The 22,148-nt window shown below is 36.0% G+C and overlaps 1 protein-coding gene across 7 annotated transcripts in view; it reads right to left on the minus strand.

Moving 5' to 3' along the window:
- Ogdh (oxoglutarate dehydrogenase Nc73EF) overlaps positions 1 to 22,148 on the minus strand; it is a 117,982-nt gene that overhangs the window by 12,771 nt on the left and 83,063 nt on the right. For all 7 annotated transcript variants that reach the window (XM_069836571.1, XM_069836567.1, XM_069836569.1 and 4 more), the window contains 3 exons: positions 21,184 to 21,347; positions 15,888 to 16,035; positions 9,948 to 10,102 (listed from right to left, as the gene is read on the minus strand). In XM_069836571.1, the coding sequence (XP_069692672.1) occupies positions 9,948 to 10,102; positions 15,888 to 16,035; positions 21,184 to 21,347 (467 nt within the window). The remainder of the gene's footprint in view (positions 1 to 9,947; positions 10,103 to 15,887; positions 16,036 to 21,183; positions 21,348 to 22,148) is intronic.

The following is a 22,148-nucleotide window of genomic DNA, read 5'->3' on the forward strand; positions in this document are numbered from 1 at the left end:
AACTTTGTAGATAACGATGGACTGTAATTTTATCTGGGTCAGTTTTTCATACAAGACTAAACTTTGTGGATAACGATGGACTATGATTTTATCTGGGTGAGTCAGTTTTTCATACAAGACTAAACTTTGTGGACAACGATGGACTGTAATTTTATCTGGGTGAGTCAGTTTTTCGTACAAGACTAAACTTTGTGGACAACGATGGACTGTAATTTTATCTGGGTGAGTCAGTTTTTCAAACAAGACTAAACTATGTGGACAACGATGGCCTGTAATTTTATCTGGGTGAGTCAGTTTTTCATACAAGACTAAACTTTGTGGACAACGATAGCCTGTAATTTTACCTGGGTGAGTCAGTTTTTCACACAAGACTAAACTTTGTGGACAACGATGGCCTGTAATTTTATCTGGGTGAGTCCGTTTTTCATACAAGACTAATCTTTGTGGACAACGATGGCCTGTAATTTTATCTGGGTGAGTCAGTTTTTCATACAAGACTAAACTTTGTGGACAACGATAGACTGTAATTTTATCTGGGTGAGTCAGTTTTTCATACAAGACTAAACTTTGTGGACAACGATGGCCTGTAATTTTATCTGTGTGAGTCAGTTTTTCATACGAGACTAAACTTTGTGGATAACGATGGACTGTAATTTTATCTGGGTGAGTCAGTTTTTCATACATGACTAAACTTTGTGGACAACGATGGCCTGTAATTTTATCTGGGTGAGTCAGTTTTTCATACAAGACTAAACTTTGTGGACGATGGCCTGTAATTTTATGTGGGTGAGTCAGTTTTTCATACGAGACTAAACTTTGTGGATAACGATGGACTGTAATTTTATCTGGGTGAGTCAGTTTTTCATACAAGACTAAACTTTGTGGATAACAATGGACTGTAATTTTATCTGGGTGAGTCAGTTTTTCACACAAGACTAAACTTTGTGGACAATGATGGCCTGTAATTTTATCTGGGTGAGTCAGTTTTTCATACAAGACTAAACTTTGTGGACAACGATAGCCTGTAATTTTATCTGGGTGAGTCAGTTTTTCAAACAAGACTAAACTTTGTGGACAACGATGGCCTGTAATTTTATCTGGGTGAGTCAGTTTTTCATACGAGACTAAACTTTGTGGATAACGATGGACTGTAATTTTATCTGGGTGAGTCAGTTTTTCATACATGACTAAACTTTGTGGACAACGATGGCCTGTAATTTTATCTGGGTGAGTCAGTTTTTCATACAAGACTAAACTTTGTGGACGATGGCCTGTAATTTTATGTGGGAGAGTCAGTTTTTCATACGAGACTAAACTTTGTGGATAACGATGGACTGTAATTTTATCTGGGTGAGTCAGTTTTTCATACAAGACTAAACTTTGTGGATAACGATGGACTGTAATTTTATGTGGGTGAGTCAGTTTTTCACACAAGACTAAACTTTGTGGACAATGATGTCCTGTAATTTTATCTGGGTGAGTCAGTTTTTCATACAAGACTAAACTTTGTGGACAACGATGGCCTGTAATTTTATCTGTGTGAGTCAGTTTTTCAAACAATACTAAACTTTGTGGACAACGATGGCCTGTAATTTTATCTGGGTGAGTCAGTTTTTCTTACAAGACTAAACATTGTGGACAACGATGTCCTGTAATTTTATCTGGGTGAGCCAGTTTTTCATACAAGACTAAACTTTGTGGATAACGATGGACTGTAATTTTATCTGAGTGAGTCAGTTTTTCATACAAGACTAAACTTTGTGGATAACGATGAACTGTAATTTTATATGGGTGAGTCAGTTTTTCGTACAAGACTAAACTTTGTGGATAACGATGGACTGTAATTTTATCTGGGTGAGTCAGTTTTTCGTACAAGACTAAACTTTGTGGATAACAATGTCTGTAATTTTATCTGGGTGAGTCAGTTTTTCATACAAGACTAAACTTTGTGGATAACGATGAACTGTAATTTTATCTGGGTGAGTCAGTTTTTCGTACAAGACTAAACTTTGTGGATAACAATGTCCTGTAATTTTATCTGGGTGAGTCAGTTTTTCATACAAGACTAAACTTTGTAGATAATGATGAACTGTAATTTTATCTGGGTGAGTCAGTTTTTTATACAAGACTAAACTTTGTGGATAACAATGTCCTGTAATTTTATCTGGGTGAGCCAGTTTTTCATACAAGACTAAACTTTGTGGATAACGATGGCCTGTAATTTTATCTGGGTGAGCCAGTTTTTATACAAGACTAAACTTTGTGGACAACGATGGACTGTAATTTTATCTGAGTGAGTCAGTTTTTCATACAAGACTAAACTTTGTGGATAACGATGAACTGTAATTTTATCTGGGTGAGTCAGTTTTTCGTACAAGACTAAACTTTGTGGATAACGATGTCCTGTAATTTTATCTGGGTGAGCCAGTTTTTCATACAAGACTAAACTTTGTGGATAATGATGGACTGTAATTTTATCTGGGTGAGCCAGTTTTTCGTACAATACTAAACTTTGTGGATAACAATGCCCTGTAATTTTATGTGGGTGAGTCGGTTTTTCATACAAGACTAAACTTTGTGGATAATGATGAACTGTAATTTTATCTGGGTGAGTCAGTTTTTCGTACAAACTAAACTTTGTGGATAACAATGTCCTGTAATTTTATCTGGGTGAGTCAGTTTTTCATACAAGACTAAACTTTGTGGATAACGATGGCCTGTAATTTTATCTGGGTGAGCCAGTTTTTCATACAAGACTAAACTTTGTGGACAACGATGGACTGTAATTTTATCTGAGTGAGTCAGTTTTTCATATAATACTAAACTTTGTGAATAACGATGGACTGTAATTTTATCTGAGTGAGTCAGTTTTTCATACAAGACTAATCTTTGTGGATAACGATGAACTGTAATTTTATCTGGGTGAGTCAGTTTTTCAAACAAGACTAAACTTTGTGGATAACGATGGACTGTAATTTTATCTTGGTGAGCCATAATTATTTTACATAAGTCTAAGATGTAAGACCTCTAGTGTTTATTTCTCATCTGAAGAAAGCAATGCTCAGAATTGTTTATCATCCCTTAAGAAGTTATAGTCCTCAGCCAGGTTCGAAACTCAGATTAACCACTGAGAATGATAATGACCATGTTAATGTTAATCTTTTGAAATTACTGTTCTGCAAAGAGAATGGTAAGATCATTTCATGCCCAACACTGAATAGCACTATGCAACAATGGTGAGAAAAACTCTACATTAAATAAAAATTAATATTTTAAATGTCTCTTATTGTAGGAAAATAGTATCCACATTCCAGGCAAGGACGTAAAAAAAACTATGGTTCTCTCTGGAAATAGTTTGGCAGGATCAGTCTAACAGACTGCTGTCAGCAAAATGCTACATGCTATTATACAAAAATTTAAAATGTAGTAGAATCAGGAATACCAGTAAGGTTGCCAGATTTTAAAACTGAAAATACGGGAGATTTTGGAAATAATTGTCAAAATCCTTCCTTCAAGACATTATTGACATATACATATATTCATATACGAGGTCTCACCATCCTCATTGAATAAACATTGACTATAAGTAACCATACTGGAAATATTTATTAATTTGAGAAAAATTCGTTCCGACACTGAGAATCGAACCCAGGACCTCTCAACTCTGCACGTTGAGTGCTCTGTCCATCTGAGCTATACCAGGACACAATCCATGATGCCGGCTGAACTCTTCTCCTTATATCATCAATAGCCTATCATCCCTTGACAAAATAGTTGAAAATTAATGAGAATTTGTCATTGTATGGGTAAATTGCACTTAAAAATATGTAATTAGAATAACTTTCATAGTGTCATAGCACTATTCATATTTACCATTTAAATAAATAAATTATAGGAGAAAATATTATCAAATATGTGAGATGGGAGAATGGTGAAAATGTGGGTAAAATATGGGAGAACCCATAAAATACGGGAGACCTGGCAACTCTAAATACCAGCAAATAGTTATCCACGTTACTCTGGACAATCTTATCACTGTATATGGAACATAATTTTCATTTGTTACACAAGTGCAAAGTGTTAACACAGTGAAACATGTTTACTTCAAGTGCAATGCAGTTATATTATCCACACAAGTTAAAGGTACGGTCACACATAGCTACTTTTGCAGCGCAAATTTTGTACTGCAGCTGCAAAAGTTGCGTGTCATGTTCACACGTAAGCCAAAAGTAGTGCGCTGCACGCTACTTTTCGTGCTGCTCAACCCGAGTGCAGCAAAAGTTGCAACTGGAGGTTGCGAGTCTGTTCACACACAAGGCGCTACTTTTGCAGCCGCAGTCATGCTGCAGGTTTCCATCTCCGTGTTGACTTCTCAATATACATTTTGTGGTTATGTTCGCATTATTAATAAACTCATGCGAAAGCTTCCTTATCTATTATTTGCTTTTCTGTCGTATCTAGTATTCAGAAATTGACATTATTTTTACTATAAAGCTTTTAAAAACGCCTATATACTTAAATGATAACCAACAGTATATTCACGTAATCAATGTTGGCAACCCTCCTGTTTGGAACTACGCTACGGAAAATTTAAAAAATGAATTATATCGTCAGCAATTATGCTCAGACTGTGTTGTGCATTTAATAACTGTTACAAATAATTTATTTTCATCACATTTAACATTAAAATACATCCAAACAATAAAAGTATCATTGGCACATTTGGGTGGCAACACTGGTCACAACCGCAGCAAAAGTTTCAACAAAACCGATATCAAAAATGCTGGGGCTGCAACCCTGAGAACCCTGTTCACACGTCGCTACTTTTAAGCTGCGCGCAGCATGGAAAAGTAGCGGGCAGCAGGTTCGGCAGCCGCTACTTTTCGGGTTGCACCGTTGTTCACACGTCGCAGTACAAGAATTTCGCAATTTTTTGTACTGCATCGCTGCAAAAGTAGCGACGTGTGACCGTACCTTTAATAGGAGAAAATATAAAACTTAATATAAAATAGCTTGCATGAAAGATACACAGAAAAAGCTTCTGGTCTGGTAAATGTAACACAAATATTTTTTATCAAAGGACTAATAAACCGACTTTACATCATTCACCCAAGTGTCCTCTTGGAGTGATGCATTGTAACTAGAGTAGATATTTTTGTTGCTGTAGTGTTGCCCTTGGTGAACAATGGGAAGCAATCTACACAGCACCGCATGCAGAAAGGTGGAATGGGAGTGCCTCAAGAAAAGCCACCAAGCACAATCTCTGTCCATCATAAATTCTACTTGGACCCACTGAGATATGAACTCGAATGTAACACAAATATAACAAAAAAATCAACAAAATCACTCTTGGACTCCACACAAATCTGACAAAAGGAACAGAATTTACAGACCTTAAACATTACAGCATATAAAATGTCGCAGGTTTGATCCTGTAGTATCTCTGTCATAAAAAAATCTAGCACTTATGTTTTTACTCACAGTTATAATATTTTGCGAGAGTATTAACCGTTGAAGCTGAAAGACTTATACCACTATTGCACGCAAATGTCTAACTCTTAACCAAGGATTCGTATACCTGCATAATCGGGTAAATTCGTGTTGGGTTCGTTAGCCGAGCAGTTTAAAAGCTCATTCACAATGAAAATTAAACATAACATAAGCATTAACTTAACGTTACAGTAAAATCAAGAAGCCTTACCATCATTCACGATGGGAACATAAACATAACAGCACATATACTTGGTAACCATGGAAACATAACAACGACGCCATTTCCTCATATTCTGTCGTATGCTTCTGCGCTCCACGATTGTGTTCTGTTTGCAAATCTCGTAAGCATAAGCATGAAAGTTTGGAGTTTGCAAACTTTCATGTTAACATCTTACGGTAATGTTTATGTCAATGCTTATGTGAATCATTGTGAATGATCACATTTGGCAGCCTGGGCGCAAACTTCTGTGTTTATGTTACGGTTATGTTTAATTTTCATTGTGAATGGGCCTTAAGGCGCACAAGATATGTCCGGCCAGCATATTGTGCCAAAGATCGCAGGTTCACATCCCGGCCACTGCAGTCAATTGAGCCTGTGGTAAAGGATGGGGAGGGCCCATGTAAAACAATCGGTGTAATGGTACGCGTGGAAGCTGATGGGGTTTCAGTTGAACAAAATCTTTTCAATAGTTACAGTAGAAGAAACTTCTTCACACACAGTCTAAAAGGCAGACAACACGCCCAAAGCCACTTTTTCGGTATCAGCTATGCTGAAAATGTGTATTACCGTGAAAATGTCGAAATAAATGTTTATGTAATCATAATACTTTCCTTCTTCATACAATGGGAAAGTGCAAGAACTTATTGGGAAATTAGCAATGGCGAAGTTCCTACGAGACTTAGCCTTCCCAAAAAATTTGAGTTATACTAGTAACAGTAATAACGATGTATCGTAACACTTGGTTTCACTCCGATCCTTCCATATATTAAGTTCACTGTTGGCAGTCATTTCAGGATGGAGAGTTCAGTGCGAGAGGCTTGTGGCAGAAGCCTCTAAAGGCATGGTTACAATCTTGATTCGCAAGCTTGAGGGGGGGGGGGGACATCGATTGCTATACCTCTGTATAAAACGCAGCTAGCCTCAATAATAATAATATGTTGCACTATATTGTGTGTTCTGTGAATGTGCTGCATTGTTGAATGTTAGTTTAATCAAAAGTGCGTGCATGCATGTATGTGTTACATACTAATTTTATGTAAAATAATTCATACTGAGGGAATATTGAGATCATTATTTGCAGAATTAAAAGAGACACCGTTTTCAAGTTGGCTGTATGGAACAAAATATGTTTACAAAGATAGCAGAATGACACCACATTTAGATATTAAAATAGTGGGTGGAGGAAGACAAAATAGAAAATTTCAATTTTCATGGTGTAAGAAATATCCTTGGTTAACAGGGTGCTCTGAGACAAATAAGTTATATTGTTATACATGCTTTCTGTATGGGGGTGTGAAAATAAGTGGTCATCATCTTCTGGGATCTGTGTCACAAAAAAAATTGATAGAAAAGCTGAGAAACATCTGCTCTAATAAAAAAAAGATGTAAGGTAAGCAGATTTTTTTCAGCCTACTCAGTATTTACACCTTAGCTTCGCCACTGGGAGAACTAATCTTTTAACAGCGTGTTTCTGAAATGTATGAAATGTAGTGCTGTAATGTTTAGAGTCCAAAACAATAAAGATGCAAATCTCAATCACCTAAATATCCCCATGCATCCTGAAGACACAGCATTCAATTAGTATGTTAATTTTGTAAATAAGCACTGAAAGGTTGCTTCATAAAGTATATATTAGATAACGTAATCAAAGCTTACACTTTCCAATATTAACATGCACAACGATAAAAGGAATTAACAGAATTCAATGTTATTAATTTTCTATTATATAAGAAGACCAGCTAAATTATAGATATGTAATGTTCTAACATTTCCTTCATTCGATTTGCAATCTCTTGAATACAATGTTGATCCAGTAAAGTCATAAGCAAAACAAAAACATATTCATGAAATTCAGAACAAAAGAAGAACATAAAATGAGGTATCTAAAACAATACAAAAAATTTAAGTGAAAGCTATCATGGAGCCACTGCTTTTAGTACATTATAAGGACTGGTTCCAGTGCCAGGCACTACACAACTCACTGACTCTTCCCACCAATCTCAGCTCAATTCAAGTCCATTTTCACTCTGTGTACCTCACATATGTATAACAACAAGAAATGTTACTCATAGAAAACATGGACCCCTGAAATTTTGGATCAGCACATTTTCTCTCTTAAAAAAACTCCATACTCATTATTGTGGTCACATGAGTTACTTAAAGAGTTGGAGATGAAGTAACAGCAGGGTAAGCATATAGAATTTTGCCATTATTCATTTTTATCCCTGAACAAAGGAATTTTTACATAATTATAGTCAGTGGCGGTTCCTCGGGGGAGGGAAGGGAGGAATGTCCTCCTCACATTTTCTTCTTTTGAAATTAAATACCAAATAAAATATGTGCCTTAAAATTCGAGGAAGATTCGATAATTTTTAAGTTCACAGCTATACAAAAAACTCGGTTGATTGAGTTTTAAACGACGCGCCCTCATGTGCTGTAGAAAACTGTGAGAAAGATGCGAGATTGTCTGTGTGGAGCAAAGGCACTCCATTCCTCCTCTACTGCAGTTAACACACATAGACAACAGCGCACTAGCGGCCAGAGAAAGAAGCAGAGTTTTAAAGCAAGTAAATGAACGGAGAGGGAGGAGATCCTCCTCTGAATCAGTCATGGGCGGGAAATAGAAACCGACTGGTCATGCAGCAAGCTCGCTACCGCTGCCATCTAACAATGTTGCATTCAACCAGACTGTAACACATCTAGGAGGAGACACAATAAAAACAGTTTTAACACAAAGCTATGAAAGACACCATGTAAACTTTCTTTTTAATTATAAATCCAAAATATTATTCATTGCACTTTATATAGGCTACTATTCATGGTTTGAAACTTTCGTGGATATTTGAAAGTTAAAGTTGGTTTATGTAAAACAAAGAGGAAGTAGTTCTACGTAGTTGGCCCCTGAAATTCACTTCTATTCATTGTTTACTAGACAGGGCAACAGCCAAATTGTCAGTTTCGTACAAATATATTATTTTGAAACTGAAAGTAGGTACTCCAAACTACATCACTTTTAACATAAAAAATTAATCGGCCACCGGCAGCTTTGAACAATAATGATAGTATGACTTTACAAGAACTGACATTCTTCAAAAGCATGTGATACTGAACTTGTAAAATGTACATGTGGCAACACAGACCACGTGAGTGGGTGCAGGGTTCTCGCTTTCCTCATATTATTTCCCATTCCCATTTCCGTAAAACGGTTCTGGTTACGAGTTAGTAGCTAGTCTCTTCCAACACGTGTGATGCTGTAGTGTGCTCGAAAAATGCTACGAGGTTATGAATTTCCTTGTAATTGTTAATTTGCGCAATTATTCAACAATGAATGGAAGTGAAAACATAATATATTTTGGACAATTTAGGAAACTCAGTTTACAAGAACAGATTATTGCTATACAGAAGGGAAGGCCAACCCCAACACTACCTGGTCTTACATGTATGCATGTAGGCTAATTTGTAGCATGTTTCATTCAAGAAGGTGTCATTTCGTGCTGTTAACTTCTTTCCTCCTCTTAAGAAATATGCAGGAGCCGCCACTGATTATAGTAAACTGTATTATATAGAACAAACAGCTTTATTTCCTCAAATAATGGAAGCCACCCATTTTGACATCTACAAATCCATTAATCTCGGACAGATTTCAATCCGTAGGACCAGAGGCAAGCATGATAGTTAACATATCATTGAGAATGACCTTTTAACATATATTGTAAATCAAGTAAACACGATTATCTCATGTATAATAAAATTAGCAGTCTTTCTAGAAACACTGACCTGCTCTTCTCGGAATAATGTAAATTTAACACAATTGTTTCATGCAAAAATCATAAATAAAGAAAAAATTGAATGTGAATATAGACAATATGAAACGAAACATTTATGGATCTTTATTTCTTCATCTCGTAATCATTTTGGAGATTGAGTCTTTTTATTTTTCTTTACCTATACAAGATTATTCATTTTTATTTTGCTGGTTATTTTTTGTTATGATTAAATTAATTAAAAGTCAAGATTTTTACATCAAAATTTCCGTAGAGAAAACTGACACTGATACTTTAATTCAACTCTAGTTCTTCTAGGTAGAACAGCATTTCTTTTACTGACATTTCAACAATGAAATGACTTCACTACTTGAGGGTAAGATCATTATTTGATAATTCCTAAAGTTCTGCATTAATTTAATAATTTTATGGTATTAAATAACGAAGATAATTCTTCATACTTTACTTACCTAAGACCTCGGGACCCATTAAGCGTAGTGTTGAAACGGGGCTGCACGTAAGTCCATGCACCCTGATTTTTTGCTTCTTCTTGGGCCCAGCATATGGCTGCATTTGGATACTTTACACATTCTTTCTTCACCAGATCATAAGGGAATGGGGAGATCTGTGTGCAAATAGAAAATTTATAGTATTAGCAAAAGATCTATTTAAAAATTGCTTATTATGGAATCCTTATTTGTAAGTTACACTTTACAACACAACAGTACATTATGCAACGAGCCTATATAATGGTACTAATTAAGACGCGAGTATGTTTGTTTATGAAACGAGCGCAAGGGCGTTTCATAATTTTCATATGAGCGTCTTAATTACCATTATAGGCAAGTTTCATACGACTTTTTATGCTCGACCATATTTCTAACTTTAAATTATTCAAAAGTGTTCATATTATGGTTATGTAAGTGAGGAGCGGAACTGACCTGAATTGTGAGATGTGCGCAGACGCGAAAGTATTGATTTTTTCCGAGGCACGAATGTCATTGACCTTGATATAATCTAGAGAATAACATGAACATTAGGCTTGATATAACCTGGAAATTGATTTAGAATTGAAAAACGAGATGACAATTGAATTTATTTGAATATTATTTACAATTAACGCTAATTATTATATTAACAGAACATAACCTTCTACGACAGTATTGGATTTCCAGCCTCCGTGACTTTTCGCTAATTGTCTTTCGATTCCATATCCACGAATAATCGATACTTGCTGTTTTATAATGGTACCCATACAATGGTGTTTTCTCATTGGCTGAACAACTGAATTATAATGAATAGGTGTACTTTAATGAGGTGCATTAAAGGGCTGCTACCAGGTGTATAATTACTACATTTCGGCATGGTCAAGCATAAAGATTATATAAGACTCGATTATACAAGGGCTGAGGCATAGGAGCTAGTCTTTAAATAATCTGGTGCACTGCGATCTTGGAAGCTGTAATATGCTTTCCTTGTTCTACTTCCTGAATAGCCTGCCAACTTCAGTATAGGTTAATAAGTCTACTATGCTGTTAATGAGACTTGGAAGAGATTCACATAATAAATTCCTTAAATAACGGAAAGATTCAACTGAGCCATTTTTGTTTTTATTAATGACCGATGCGAAAAGTAGTCACCATCGCATAATGGTCGAATCCTTATTTATACAAAAATGATCAAGACTTTAAAATTTCACTACATAATCATCGCAGGGATATTTCTGTTTATCAGTCAAGATGTATTTAAAAATAACGTGCCTCTACTGCAACACAAAGTACCTTTGTGCGAGATCGTGCATATTTGCTTGGTTTCCACACAAAACCAATCTGCATAAAGTCTAAAATTCCACATTCAGTATTCCCAACCTAACACACACAACAATTTCCCTCTTCTTACCGCTTAAGTGACATATTGATTTTACTGCTTTAGGCTTTTAACATATTATTTTTAGAGACGTTCTATATAGTAATAATTATAAATTGGAAATTTACCACTGCAATTTCACCTAAATTGCACTGTTAATTATTGTTTTTAAATAGTTTCAAAAATTAAGTAAACTCTACAACTCCACTAAAGTTACTGCATTCGTGATGCAAGTAACATTAAGGAAGCCATGAAAAAATCAACAAGATTCCAGACTCATCATAGACTGGGGGAAAAAAAAAAGACAAACGTATATCACGGCCTGCTGGAGTATAGTAAACACAGAAAACATTTTAAAGCAACAATGTTGAAGATAGATATTTTTGTTTTGCAAATTTGCCGTCATTGAACAGAAACCAAGATGGAGATTTCATTACAACTAATTAGAAATTCCTCTTTCAGGTATGTAATAAACGATCTTCGCACAAACTACTGTTAAACTACATTTCGCTTTTTCAAACTTTTCCTCGAACATGAAAACTTCAACATACCGCTCTTGTAACGCATATTACTATTATGCTGTGACATTTCTTACATCACTATGGATTTCCTTGTTCTCCTTTTCCTACCTTCCTTTCTTATTTCTTTCTTTTTCTCCTTTTTCTTTGTTTCTGTTTCTTTCACCTTATTTATTTTATATTTTATTCTATTAGTTAGTGTGGTATGTTCTAAGTAGTTTTTCTTATTTATGATAGAAGTTCGTCTTTTTCCTAGTGTTTTATGTGGATGTCCGCTACAAGTCCTGTGTTAAAGTAAGGTATGCAGGTTACGAGATTAACAGTGTTTCCTTATTGGATTCGAGTCTAAGTATGAGGATTGGCTCATTTAAAATGTAACGTTTTTTCTCCCTCCCTGACAGATGGGACCTGCCACGAGTCGTCAAGAGTCGTAGAGTGAGTTGATGACGGACCATGGGACAGCAAACATTGTAGAGGGAGTTGACAGCAGACCATGGGAGAGTAAATGTAGTAGTGTCAGTAGAAGTCCTGTGTTAAAGTAAGGTGTTTACTTATTGGATTCGAGTCTAAGTATGAGGATTGGCTCATTTAAAATGTAACGTTTTTTCTCCCTCCCTGACAGATGGAACCTGCTACGAGTCGTCAAGAGTCGTAGAGTGAGTTGATGACGGACCATGGGACAGCAAACATTGTAGAGGGACTTGACAGCGGACCATGGGAGAGTAAATGTAGTAGTGTCAGTAGAAGTCCTGTGTTAAAGTAAGATATGCAGGTTACGAGATTAACAGTGTTTCCTTATTGGATTCGAGTCTAAGTATGAGGATTGGCTCATTTAAAATGCAACATTTTTTCTCCCTCCCTGCCAGATGGGACCTGCCACGAGTCTTCAAGAGTCGTAGAGTGAGTTGATGACGGACCATGGGACAGCAAACATTGTAGAGGGAGTTGACAGCGGACCATGGGAGAGTAAATGTAGTAGTGTCAGTAGAAGTCCTGTGTTAAAGTAAGGTATGCAGGTTACGAGATTAACAGTGTTTACTTATTGGATTCGAGTCTAAGTATGCGGATTGGCTCATTTAAAATGCAACGTTTTTTCTCCCTCCCTGCCAGATGGGACCTGCCACGAGTCTTCAAGAGTCGTAGAGTGAGGTTGATGACGGACCATGGGACAGCAAACATTGTAGAGGGAGTTGACAGCGGACCATGGGAGAATAAATGTAGTAGTGTCAGTAAAGGCCCATTCACAATGAAAATTAAACATAACTGTAACATAAACACAGAAGTTTGCACCCAGGCTACCAAATGGGATCATTCACAATGATTCACATAAGCACTGACATAAACGTTACTGTAAGATGTTAACATGAAAGTTTGCAAACTCCAAACTTTCATGCTTATGCTTACGTGATTTGCAAACAGAACACAATCGTGGAGCGCCGAAGTATACAACAGAATATGAGGAAATGGCGTCGTCGTTATGTTTCCATGGTTACCAAGTATGTTTGCTGTTATGTTTATGTTCCCATCGTGAATGATGGTATGACTTCTTGATTTTATTGTAATGTTAAGTTAACGCTTACGTTATGTTTAATTTTCATTGTGAATGAGCTTTAAGTGATCATGCAGCAGAAAATGTCGAGGCAAGGAATTAGTGATCGACTGCCGTCTTACATACTGCGACATCCTCTGAGTAACAGGTTTCGACTCCATTCGGATATGGGCTAGACGCCTGTATCATTCCATGTTGGCATTATCGGAAGGGAAACTGACGACACTCGTCTAAGTTACGGTGTTGAATGTGATGCACTGCATATGTGATGATACTGGAGACAACAAGATTTGGATGTATCATCACATCTAGTAGCTGTGGTAACTCTAGGAAGATACGACTTTTGCTTATTTTGGTTCATTGATGTTTAACATGGATCTTAATCGGAGTGTGTATGCTCAGCCTGCCAGTATCCGAGGTGAAACAGAACTGAGTTATATCAAAGTGCTGTGCAAGCAGGGAGAATCGGACACTATTTTAAGATATATGCATGCATACAAGATTTTTATTGTAATTCTTTTGTTGGTTTGTCATTAATTGTTAGGATTGTTAATTAAATTCTATTTTTATGGTGAATAGTGAGTGATTTTATTGTACTCTACTAATGAGAACTCAAACCTCATTATACAGTATAAAAAACCCATAATTAGCAGGCGGAGCAGCAAGTGTAACAATGCTCAAGGTCGAATGTGCGAGAACAGTAGTGGCAGCTGATGAAAGTGAATGGAGAGGGGGTGCGAGATGTTAGCACCAGGCCAATAGCCATAAATGTCTTCAGTCCAGTACAATTTGGTTGTGAGTGGTTGTTGTTTACGAGAGTTCAAATGCTTTCTTTAGGCCTAGCCAATGTTTTGGAATGCATAGAATCACGCATAATACTGTACTGCTTGACTGCAGTTCATTGATTCGGATGGGTGTGCTGAGTATGAAGGGATTCAGGGCAACGAAATAAGCAGTATACTGGCAAGAAAAGATCAAATCTCATTTATAGAACCTGAGCCTCTTTGGCCTGTCTTACATACTGTTAGGTACTGAATGACTAGTGCAGTAACACAAAAAATACTTTGATGAACATGATGTGTGGGTCTGATAAAGGTACGGTCACACATCGCTACTTTTGCAGCACAACTTTTGTACTGCAGCTGCAAAAGTTGCGTGTCATGTTCACACGTAAGCCAAAAGTAGCGTGCTGCACACTACTTTTCGTGCTGCGCAACCCGAGTGCAGCAAAAGTTGCAACTGGAGGTTGCGAGTCTGTTCACACACAAGGCACTACTTTTGCAGCCGCAGTCACGCTGCAGGTTTCCATCTCCGTGTTGACTTCTCAATATACATTTTGTGGTTATGTTCGTATTATTAATAAATTCATGTGTAAGCTTACTTATTTATTATTTGCTTTTCTGTTGTATCTAGTATTCAGAAATTGACATTATTTTTACTATAAAGATTTTAAAAACGCCTATATCCTTAAATGATAACCAACAGCATATTCACGTAATCAATGTTGGCAACCCTCCTGTTTGGAACTACGCTACGGAAAATTTAAAAAATGAATTATATCGTCAGCAATTATGCTCAGACTGTGTTATGTATTTAATAACTGTTGCAAATAATTTATTTTCATCACATTTAACATTAAAATATATCCAAACAATAAAAGTATCATTGGCACATTTGGGTGGTAACACTGGTTACAACCGCAACAAAAGTTTCAACAAAACAGATATCAAAAATGCTGTGGCTGCAACCCTGAGAACCCTGTTCACACGTCACTACTTCTAAGCTGCGCGCAGCATGGAAAAGTAGCGGGCAGCAGGTTCGGCAGCCGCTACTTTTCGGGTTGCACCGTTGTTCACATGTCGCAGTACGAGAGTTGCGCAGTTTTTTGTACTGCAGCGTTGCAAAAGTAGCAACATGTGACCGTATCTTTAGCTCTTTTGCAATAATTAAATAGGTATGTCCGACAAATTACTTATCAAAATCGCAATGCTATAATTAGCAAAATATTACAACATTTACAGTGCTAAACTTTTCGGCATAAACCGCCATCTTCAGAACACAATACAAGAATATGAAAAATTTCAAAACTGCCTGAATATCAGAGAGTATCAGAATTACAATATTTTGTAACCCTTCTTAATTTTTCCACAAAATATGCCTGTATTACCAGAAAAAAATCTCAATTTAAATAACAACACATGCCCCTCCTTTCCTTGGCTTCATTCAATATTTAAATAACTGTATTAACTTCCATAACCTCTGTTTAGTTGAGATATTAACGAATGAAATAAATCTATTAAATAAGGGAATTCTTACATGGAGAGAATCAGTTCAGTATTTTTAAGTAAAAATCAACTACAAAGGGTAGGTTTTATTACTAGGCTACAAGTCAGCAGTATAATTTTGAAACTACCGCAAATTATCGTATTATGTTCAACAACAACACATCACCATTATCATAATGCATAAATGTATACCTGCTCCACTCTAGCAATTGCCACATCCTTGTCAAGGTTCTTCTCATTGCGAGCTTTCTTCAAATCGTAATAAACTTTTCCAGAACAGAATATTAGCTTTTTCACTCCACTTGAATTGTCACCTGCTGGACCCTCTTCTGGAATTACCCTGTTAATAAATCATTATTTCTTTATTATATATTAATTGCTTTATCATTTCTCTTTCATAGACAATAAAGTCTATTTAATGCAAACCTTATACATATAAAAAAAAACACTGCAATTATATTAAAATTAAAAATATCTGATTGTTATTATCTATTTTGGTATAGTTTAAAAATGCGTTTAGATGAAGGTACATCACGCTGATCTATTCATGGAGTTATCCTGTACTTACAGAGCTTACTCTTCGAATTATTTCAAATAAAAAAGTTCATGTTAACATTAATTTGATTCTCAATAATACACGGCACTGGAAGAAATGAATAATAAGCAAAGTACTGTAGTAGGAACTATTAAGTATGAAATACAGCAATACTGCAAAAGTGACCTCTCAATAAAGTACAAAAATATGTGCTTATAATACAAAATGTTGCTTTCTTTTTTCTTCAAGTTGCACAACATTTTTTGTGCATTGTATGTTGGTGTAGAAAATAATTTTGGTTCTGTTTTATTTCACAGAATAATAATATTTATTAATAATGTATTTGTATTTAGTACAACTTGTTTTCTCTGCAGAGAACAACCTCCCATTTTAATGCATCTGGTCATAACCCTCCAGTATTTCCCAGGATCTCCCCTATTATTTGTCCCTAATTTTTAACAGTCTCTCAGATCCCGTATTTTTCTTCTCTTCAATCATTTTTGCATAATGTAAAAATTGTAATTCTAAACATTTGATTTTGCCGTGAATGATGATTATTTATATGATGAATTTTGTTGGTGTAGGAAAGAATTTTGGTTCTGTTTTATTTCACAGAACAATAATTTATTAATAATGGATTTGTATGTAGTACAACTTGTTTTCTCTGCAGAGAACAACCTCCCATTTTAATGCACCTGGTCACAACCCTCCAGTATTTCCAGGATCTCTCCTATTATTTGTCCCTAATTTTTAACTGTCTCCCAGCTCCCGTATTTTTCTTCTCTTCAATCATTTTTGCATAATGTAAAAATTGTAATTCTAAACATTTGATTTTGCCGTGAATGATGATTATTTATATGATGAATTTTGTTGGTGTAGAAAAGAATTTTGGTTCTGTTTTATTTCACAGAACAATAATTTATTAATAATGTATTTGTATGTAGTACAACTTGTTTCCTCTGCACAGAACAATCTCCCATTTTAATGCATCTGGTCACAACCCTACAGTATTTCCAGGATCTCCCCTATTATTTGTCCCTAATTTTTAACAGTCTCTTGGCTCCCGTATTTTTCTTCTCTTCAATCATTTTTCATATTCCAAGCACGAAATTAGGCCATTGTTGGCCTGTTTCGGTTCCAGCTATACAGGATCCAATAGACGTTTCTGTGGACGTCCAAGTCGTCGTCGTCCTTGAGGGTGGTATTTTAGCATTTCTTGGGGTGTCCGGCCAGCTTCCATACGAGAAATGTGTTCAAGCCATCTGTTTCTGTATTTGTAATTTTTTCTTCTAATGGTTGCATGTTGAGTTCCTGCAGTATATCCTCGTTGCTCTTGTGGTCCAGAAGTGTGTATCCTGGAGTTTGTCACAGATATTTCATTTCAGCTGCTCTTAATCTGCTCATATCTCTTTGTTTCAGAACTCAAATTTCGCTTCCATAGAGAAGAGTTGCTAGTGCAAGGGTTTTATATAGTTTTATTCTGGAATGTTTCTGTACTAAACTTGGTTTTAGGGTATGGTTTAGCAGTCCTAATATTTGTAAAAATGGCTGCAAAAGGGTATCTGTCGGATACAGGGGGGAGAGCCATTAATCCTTCCCATTGAAGGTTTTAAGGAACCAACCTGGACAAATACCCAATGTCCCATTCCTACCTTCCCGTGGTGCAGCTGTTAGTAAGCATAATTTTACGAGCTGAACTAAAGGGAGGGGCTACTCATCAATTAGCACTGGTCAGCTTGATGAGTTAATGACTGAATTTGGTATAATTTTCCTCTATCCAATAACTAATTCCCTCTTTACCCTTTCCTATCCAGTCCTCTGACTGAACTCTTACTTTCTTTGATCCCGACGGCATTAGAACATTCGAGGCCTAGGGGTTCATTTCCCTTTCCTTCCTCCTCTTTCTGCTTTTCTGTTCCTAGTGCTGACCTGCTATGCCACTAAAATCGTCCTCCAGTGGCTTAAGGAGGGAAAGCTGATGATCAACAAGATCTCGCAGCTAGGTCCAATGGACCCGTTGACCAACAGCAGGTGTGGTCCTCCAGACATTCTGGGGGTTGTGTGTGAATGAAGTAGCCACCAAAGCATTAAAATATGGTGTTCACTTAAATCGGCTACAACTTGCCATTTTCACTCCAATATGAAATGAGTACCATTAAGGTAAAATTATCCGGAGGTAAAATAATCCCCCAATCGGATCTCCGGTTGGGGACTACTTTAATGGTACAGAATCAACTAAACATCTTACAATGGAATGCTGGCGGTATAACAATAGCTGCATTTAGATTGGCAACAGGCCATGATTGTTTGGTCAAGCACCTGCATAGAATTGGAATATATCAGTCCCCTAACTGCCCATTGTGCAACTCAAACCAAGAAATGGATTCAGAACACCTCAAAATCTGTGCTTCAGTGGCTGGCCATGATAATATCTTTGAAAAATATTGGAGTGCAAGAGGTTAAATGACTTTATTATCAAACGCTTGGCATTAGAAAACAACAACAACAACAACATATTTGTAAAAATTTGTTAATTTTTCTGCTTATATCATTCTCTCCTTCATATGATATATTACATCGTAAGTATGAAAAGGAATTTATCTGTTCTAAAATCACATTTTCAACAACAATTTTGCTTCGGATTGGGTTTGTATGCAATCATTTTTACATAATGTAAAAATTGTAATTCTAAACATTTGATTTTGCCGTGAATGATGATTATTTATATGATGAATTTTGTTGTTCAAGAAATGTATTAAAATGTGCAGTCTTTTTAGAACATAATGCTTACCAGAAATAGGTTTAGTGCTCACCTATTTAAAATCAAACCATGTTAATGTTATAAATTTGAAAAAACTGGCTAGTTTTGTTCTAAGCACACCAAGTAGTACTGCTCATACAAAGAGGATGTTTCATCTCACGAATAATTAATTGGACAGACGTTCGAAATAGCAATTTTTTTTTCATTACATTTATTGTATTCCATAGATCTTACATTAGCATTGAGGGACAGTTTTAACTCCGGAATGTTTATCTTTAGGACTCATACTCATGTATGTTGTGGCTTTCATGTAACTGTTTTCTTAACGGGCACCAGTTTTTATAATGTGGCAGTTACATCACCCAACCTAAACCCCCATTATGCAAGGGGGACCGCACCTGTCGTTGGTCAACGGGTCCTTCGGACCTAGCCGGGAGGACTAAATAGATGTTACTTAGATCCACCGACCTTGCCCTTGATCATACTTGTTCTGTCGGATAAACGGAGTGTTCAAAAGTATTGGAAAGCACGACTGCTAATGGCTTCATTGCCAGATGCAAGGCACTAGACAACAACAACATTATTAGCATTGAAGCTTTAAGATGTGGAACAAGTCAAAATTTTACATGTTGTTGTTGTTGTTATCTAATGCTGGGCTTTGACAACGAAGCCATTAGTGTTCTTGCTCTCCAATATTTCTCTGTGGTGGATCCATCAGGTAGAACTTCACAGGTTATGAGATGATCTTCAGTCATTTCTTCTTCTTTGATGCATAGAGGGCAATTTGGATTTGCGTAAATTCCTATTTTATTCAGTGTTTGGCCAAATAATCGTGTTCTGTAAGCAGTCTGAATTTTGCCACTGCAGATTTACGTGGGATTTCTGGAATAATTTCTGGGTTTTTTATTAAAATGCTCCATTTTTTATCTTTGACTTTGGTACACAGTGCTTGGTTTTGCTTGATTTTATATTTATTTTTAATTAGTCTTTTGATGGATGTAAAAGGTAGGCTTGTATTTGTATTCTGAATTAAATTGAATCCTTTTTTGGCAAGAAAGTCAGCAGTTTCATTTCCAGCAATTCTGCAATGTGCAGGTATCCATTGCAATTGAATTCTTTTCTGTAGTTTTTGAAGTTGTTGGATCATTTTGTGACATTCTTTAATTGGGATTGACATCATTTTATATGAATTTATTGCATATAATGCTGCTTTAGAATCAGAGAGAATGACAGCATTTTGAAATTTATCTATTCTGTATAGTAGGTGTTGGAGTGAGATATGAATAGCCATTATTTCCGCATCAAAATTTGTTGTATGATGTCCTGCTGGTTGATAAAATGAGAATAACGCACACGTAATTCCTGATCCTGAGTTGTTATCGATAGTAGACCCATCTGTGTAGATATGTAACCATTCTTCTGGTGGGTATCTATTGTTCACAGCTTCTAATGCTACATAGCGCTTTTAGTACAGGTTTGGAAGTTTCAGACTTTGTAACTGGTTCTTCTAAATCTAGTTGAATGTTAATTGGTTCGAAGGTTGGAGGGTTTTCTCCGCTTAAAATGTTTTCTTTGGATTTAGGGAGATTCAATTCTGTTTTTATTTCCGTGACTTTGGACAGGAAACTTGTTTTACACGACACATCTAATCAAATCAGAGCTGCAAACTGCAGTCGACTTCAACTATTATTCGAGACAAAATGTCTCAAAATACTCTTAATTTAAGCCTAGCTGCCAAAGTGTAGAATAAAGTTGTTTTTTAGTAACTGAACCAAATAATGTCAATTTTTTATGTGAAATTTTGTCGATTCTTTAGTCTCTCGTATTTTCTACAAAAAAAAGTTGGCAACCCTAGGTCACACATGCTTAAATTATACCAACAGGACACTGAAATACACAAGGAGCAAAATACTAACAATTCGGCTTGCATTACATACCATGTCTAATCAAATTACGTCTCATAAGGCTGCATAGAAACAAATCTACAAAGACTGATTCACACTAATATAATGTATAGAATTGGATCTACATTCATAAGAACATTTTTTATTCAAACTAATCTCAGGAGTAAGTATGTTTCGTGAAGCAACCTATTTCTTAGACATTCTAGTACTGAATGTAACATATTTCATTCTTTAGACATGAACTGTACATAATTACAGAGAAAAGGTTTTCTTTATTCGAGTAATTACCTTAGAAATTCAGTGTTTTCAGTCATAAGATCAAAGCTTGACCTGGCCTCTGGATGTCTTAGAAGCGACTTTGGTGTCATCAGGATTAGGGGCTTACGGAATGGGAGAGCAATCTGGCGTCGTAGAATATGGAAGTAATTTGCTGGTGTTGAAGTATTTGCGACCTAAAATAAGAGAAATACTTTTATATTGTCCGATAACAGGAAAAAGTAACAATTAATGTATTTTTAAAACACGTATCTACTACATGAAGGGGGTGAGAATGATATAGTTCTAAGTCACACCGACAAAATTTTACAGGAGAGCGTGTTGAAGGTTAAGAGTCCAATGCTATTAGGTGCAGTATCATAATTGCTTCAGTGTATACTTATGTCATTTGTTGAGTAATTTTTATAATATTTTAATAACAGCTTCCCCATATGTGTAAGAAATGAACTCGCACAAAAAAAAAATTTGTTAAAAGAATGGCTTTGAACTATCTCATTCTCACCCCTTCATATAACAAATTTAAGAAAAGTAATGAAATATAAAACAGAATTTCTTCAAAAATATCTAAAGGTGCTGTCTTCCAGCCACAAGAACTTTAGAACTTCTCTGCCTGGGTATTGCAGTGCAGGAGTCATTCTGCCAGCACTTAAATTCTAGCATTTTGATTGAGTGGCAGAAAACATACAGCAGACATTACCACATACATTCTTTAGTTTATTTCTGCTGTGACAAGAGGAGTGTAGCGCTGTGCTTCATTACTTGAAATGTTCAGAAAATGAAAAAATGAGTAGAAGACGATAATTCGTGTGATAAAAATTTTGCAGGGTCAAACCATGCCAAATGGTCCAGAAATAAATTAACTGGTAGCTCGACCACTTTTAAAAATATTCAGACTCTGGACTCACTACATCATTATAAATAGAGAGCAGAAAAATATGAAATATCATATTTGACACCATTAATCACAGACAGTGGCG

The sequence above is a fragment of the Periplaneta americana genome, chromosome 1 (genome assembly GCF_040183065.1).
Source record: "Periplaneta americana isolate PAMFEO1 chromosome 1, P.americana_PAMFEO1_priV1, whole genome shotgun sequence".
Classification (NCBI taxonomy): domain Eukaryota; kingdom Metazoa; phylum Arthropoda; class Insecta; order Blattodea; family Blattidae; genus Periplaneta; species Periplaneta americana.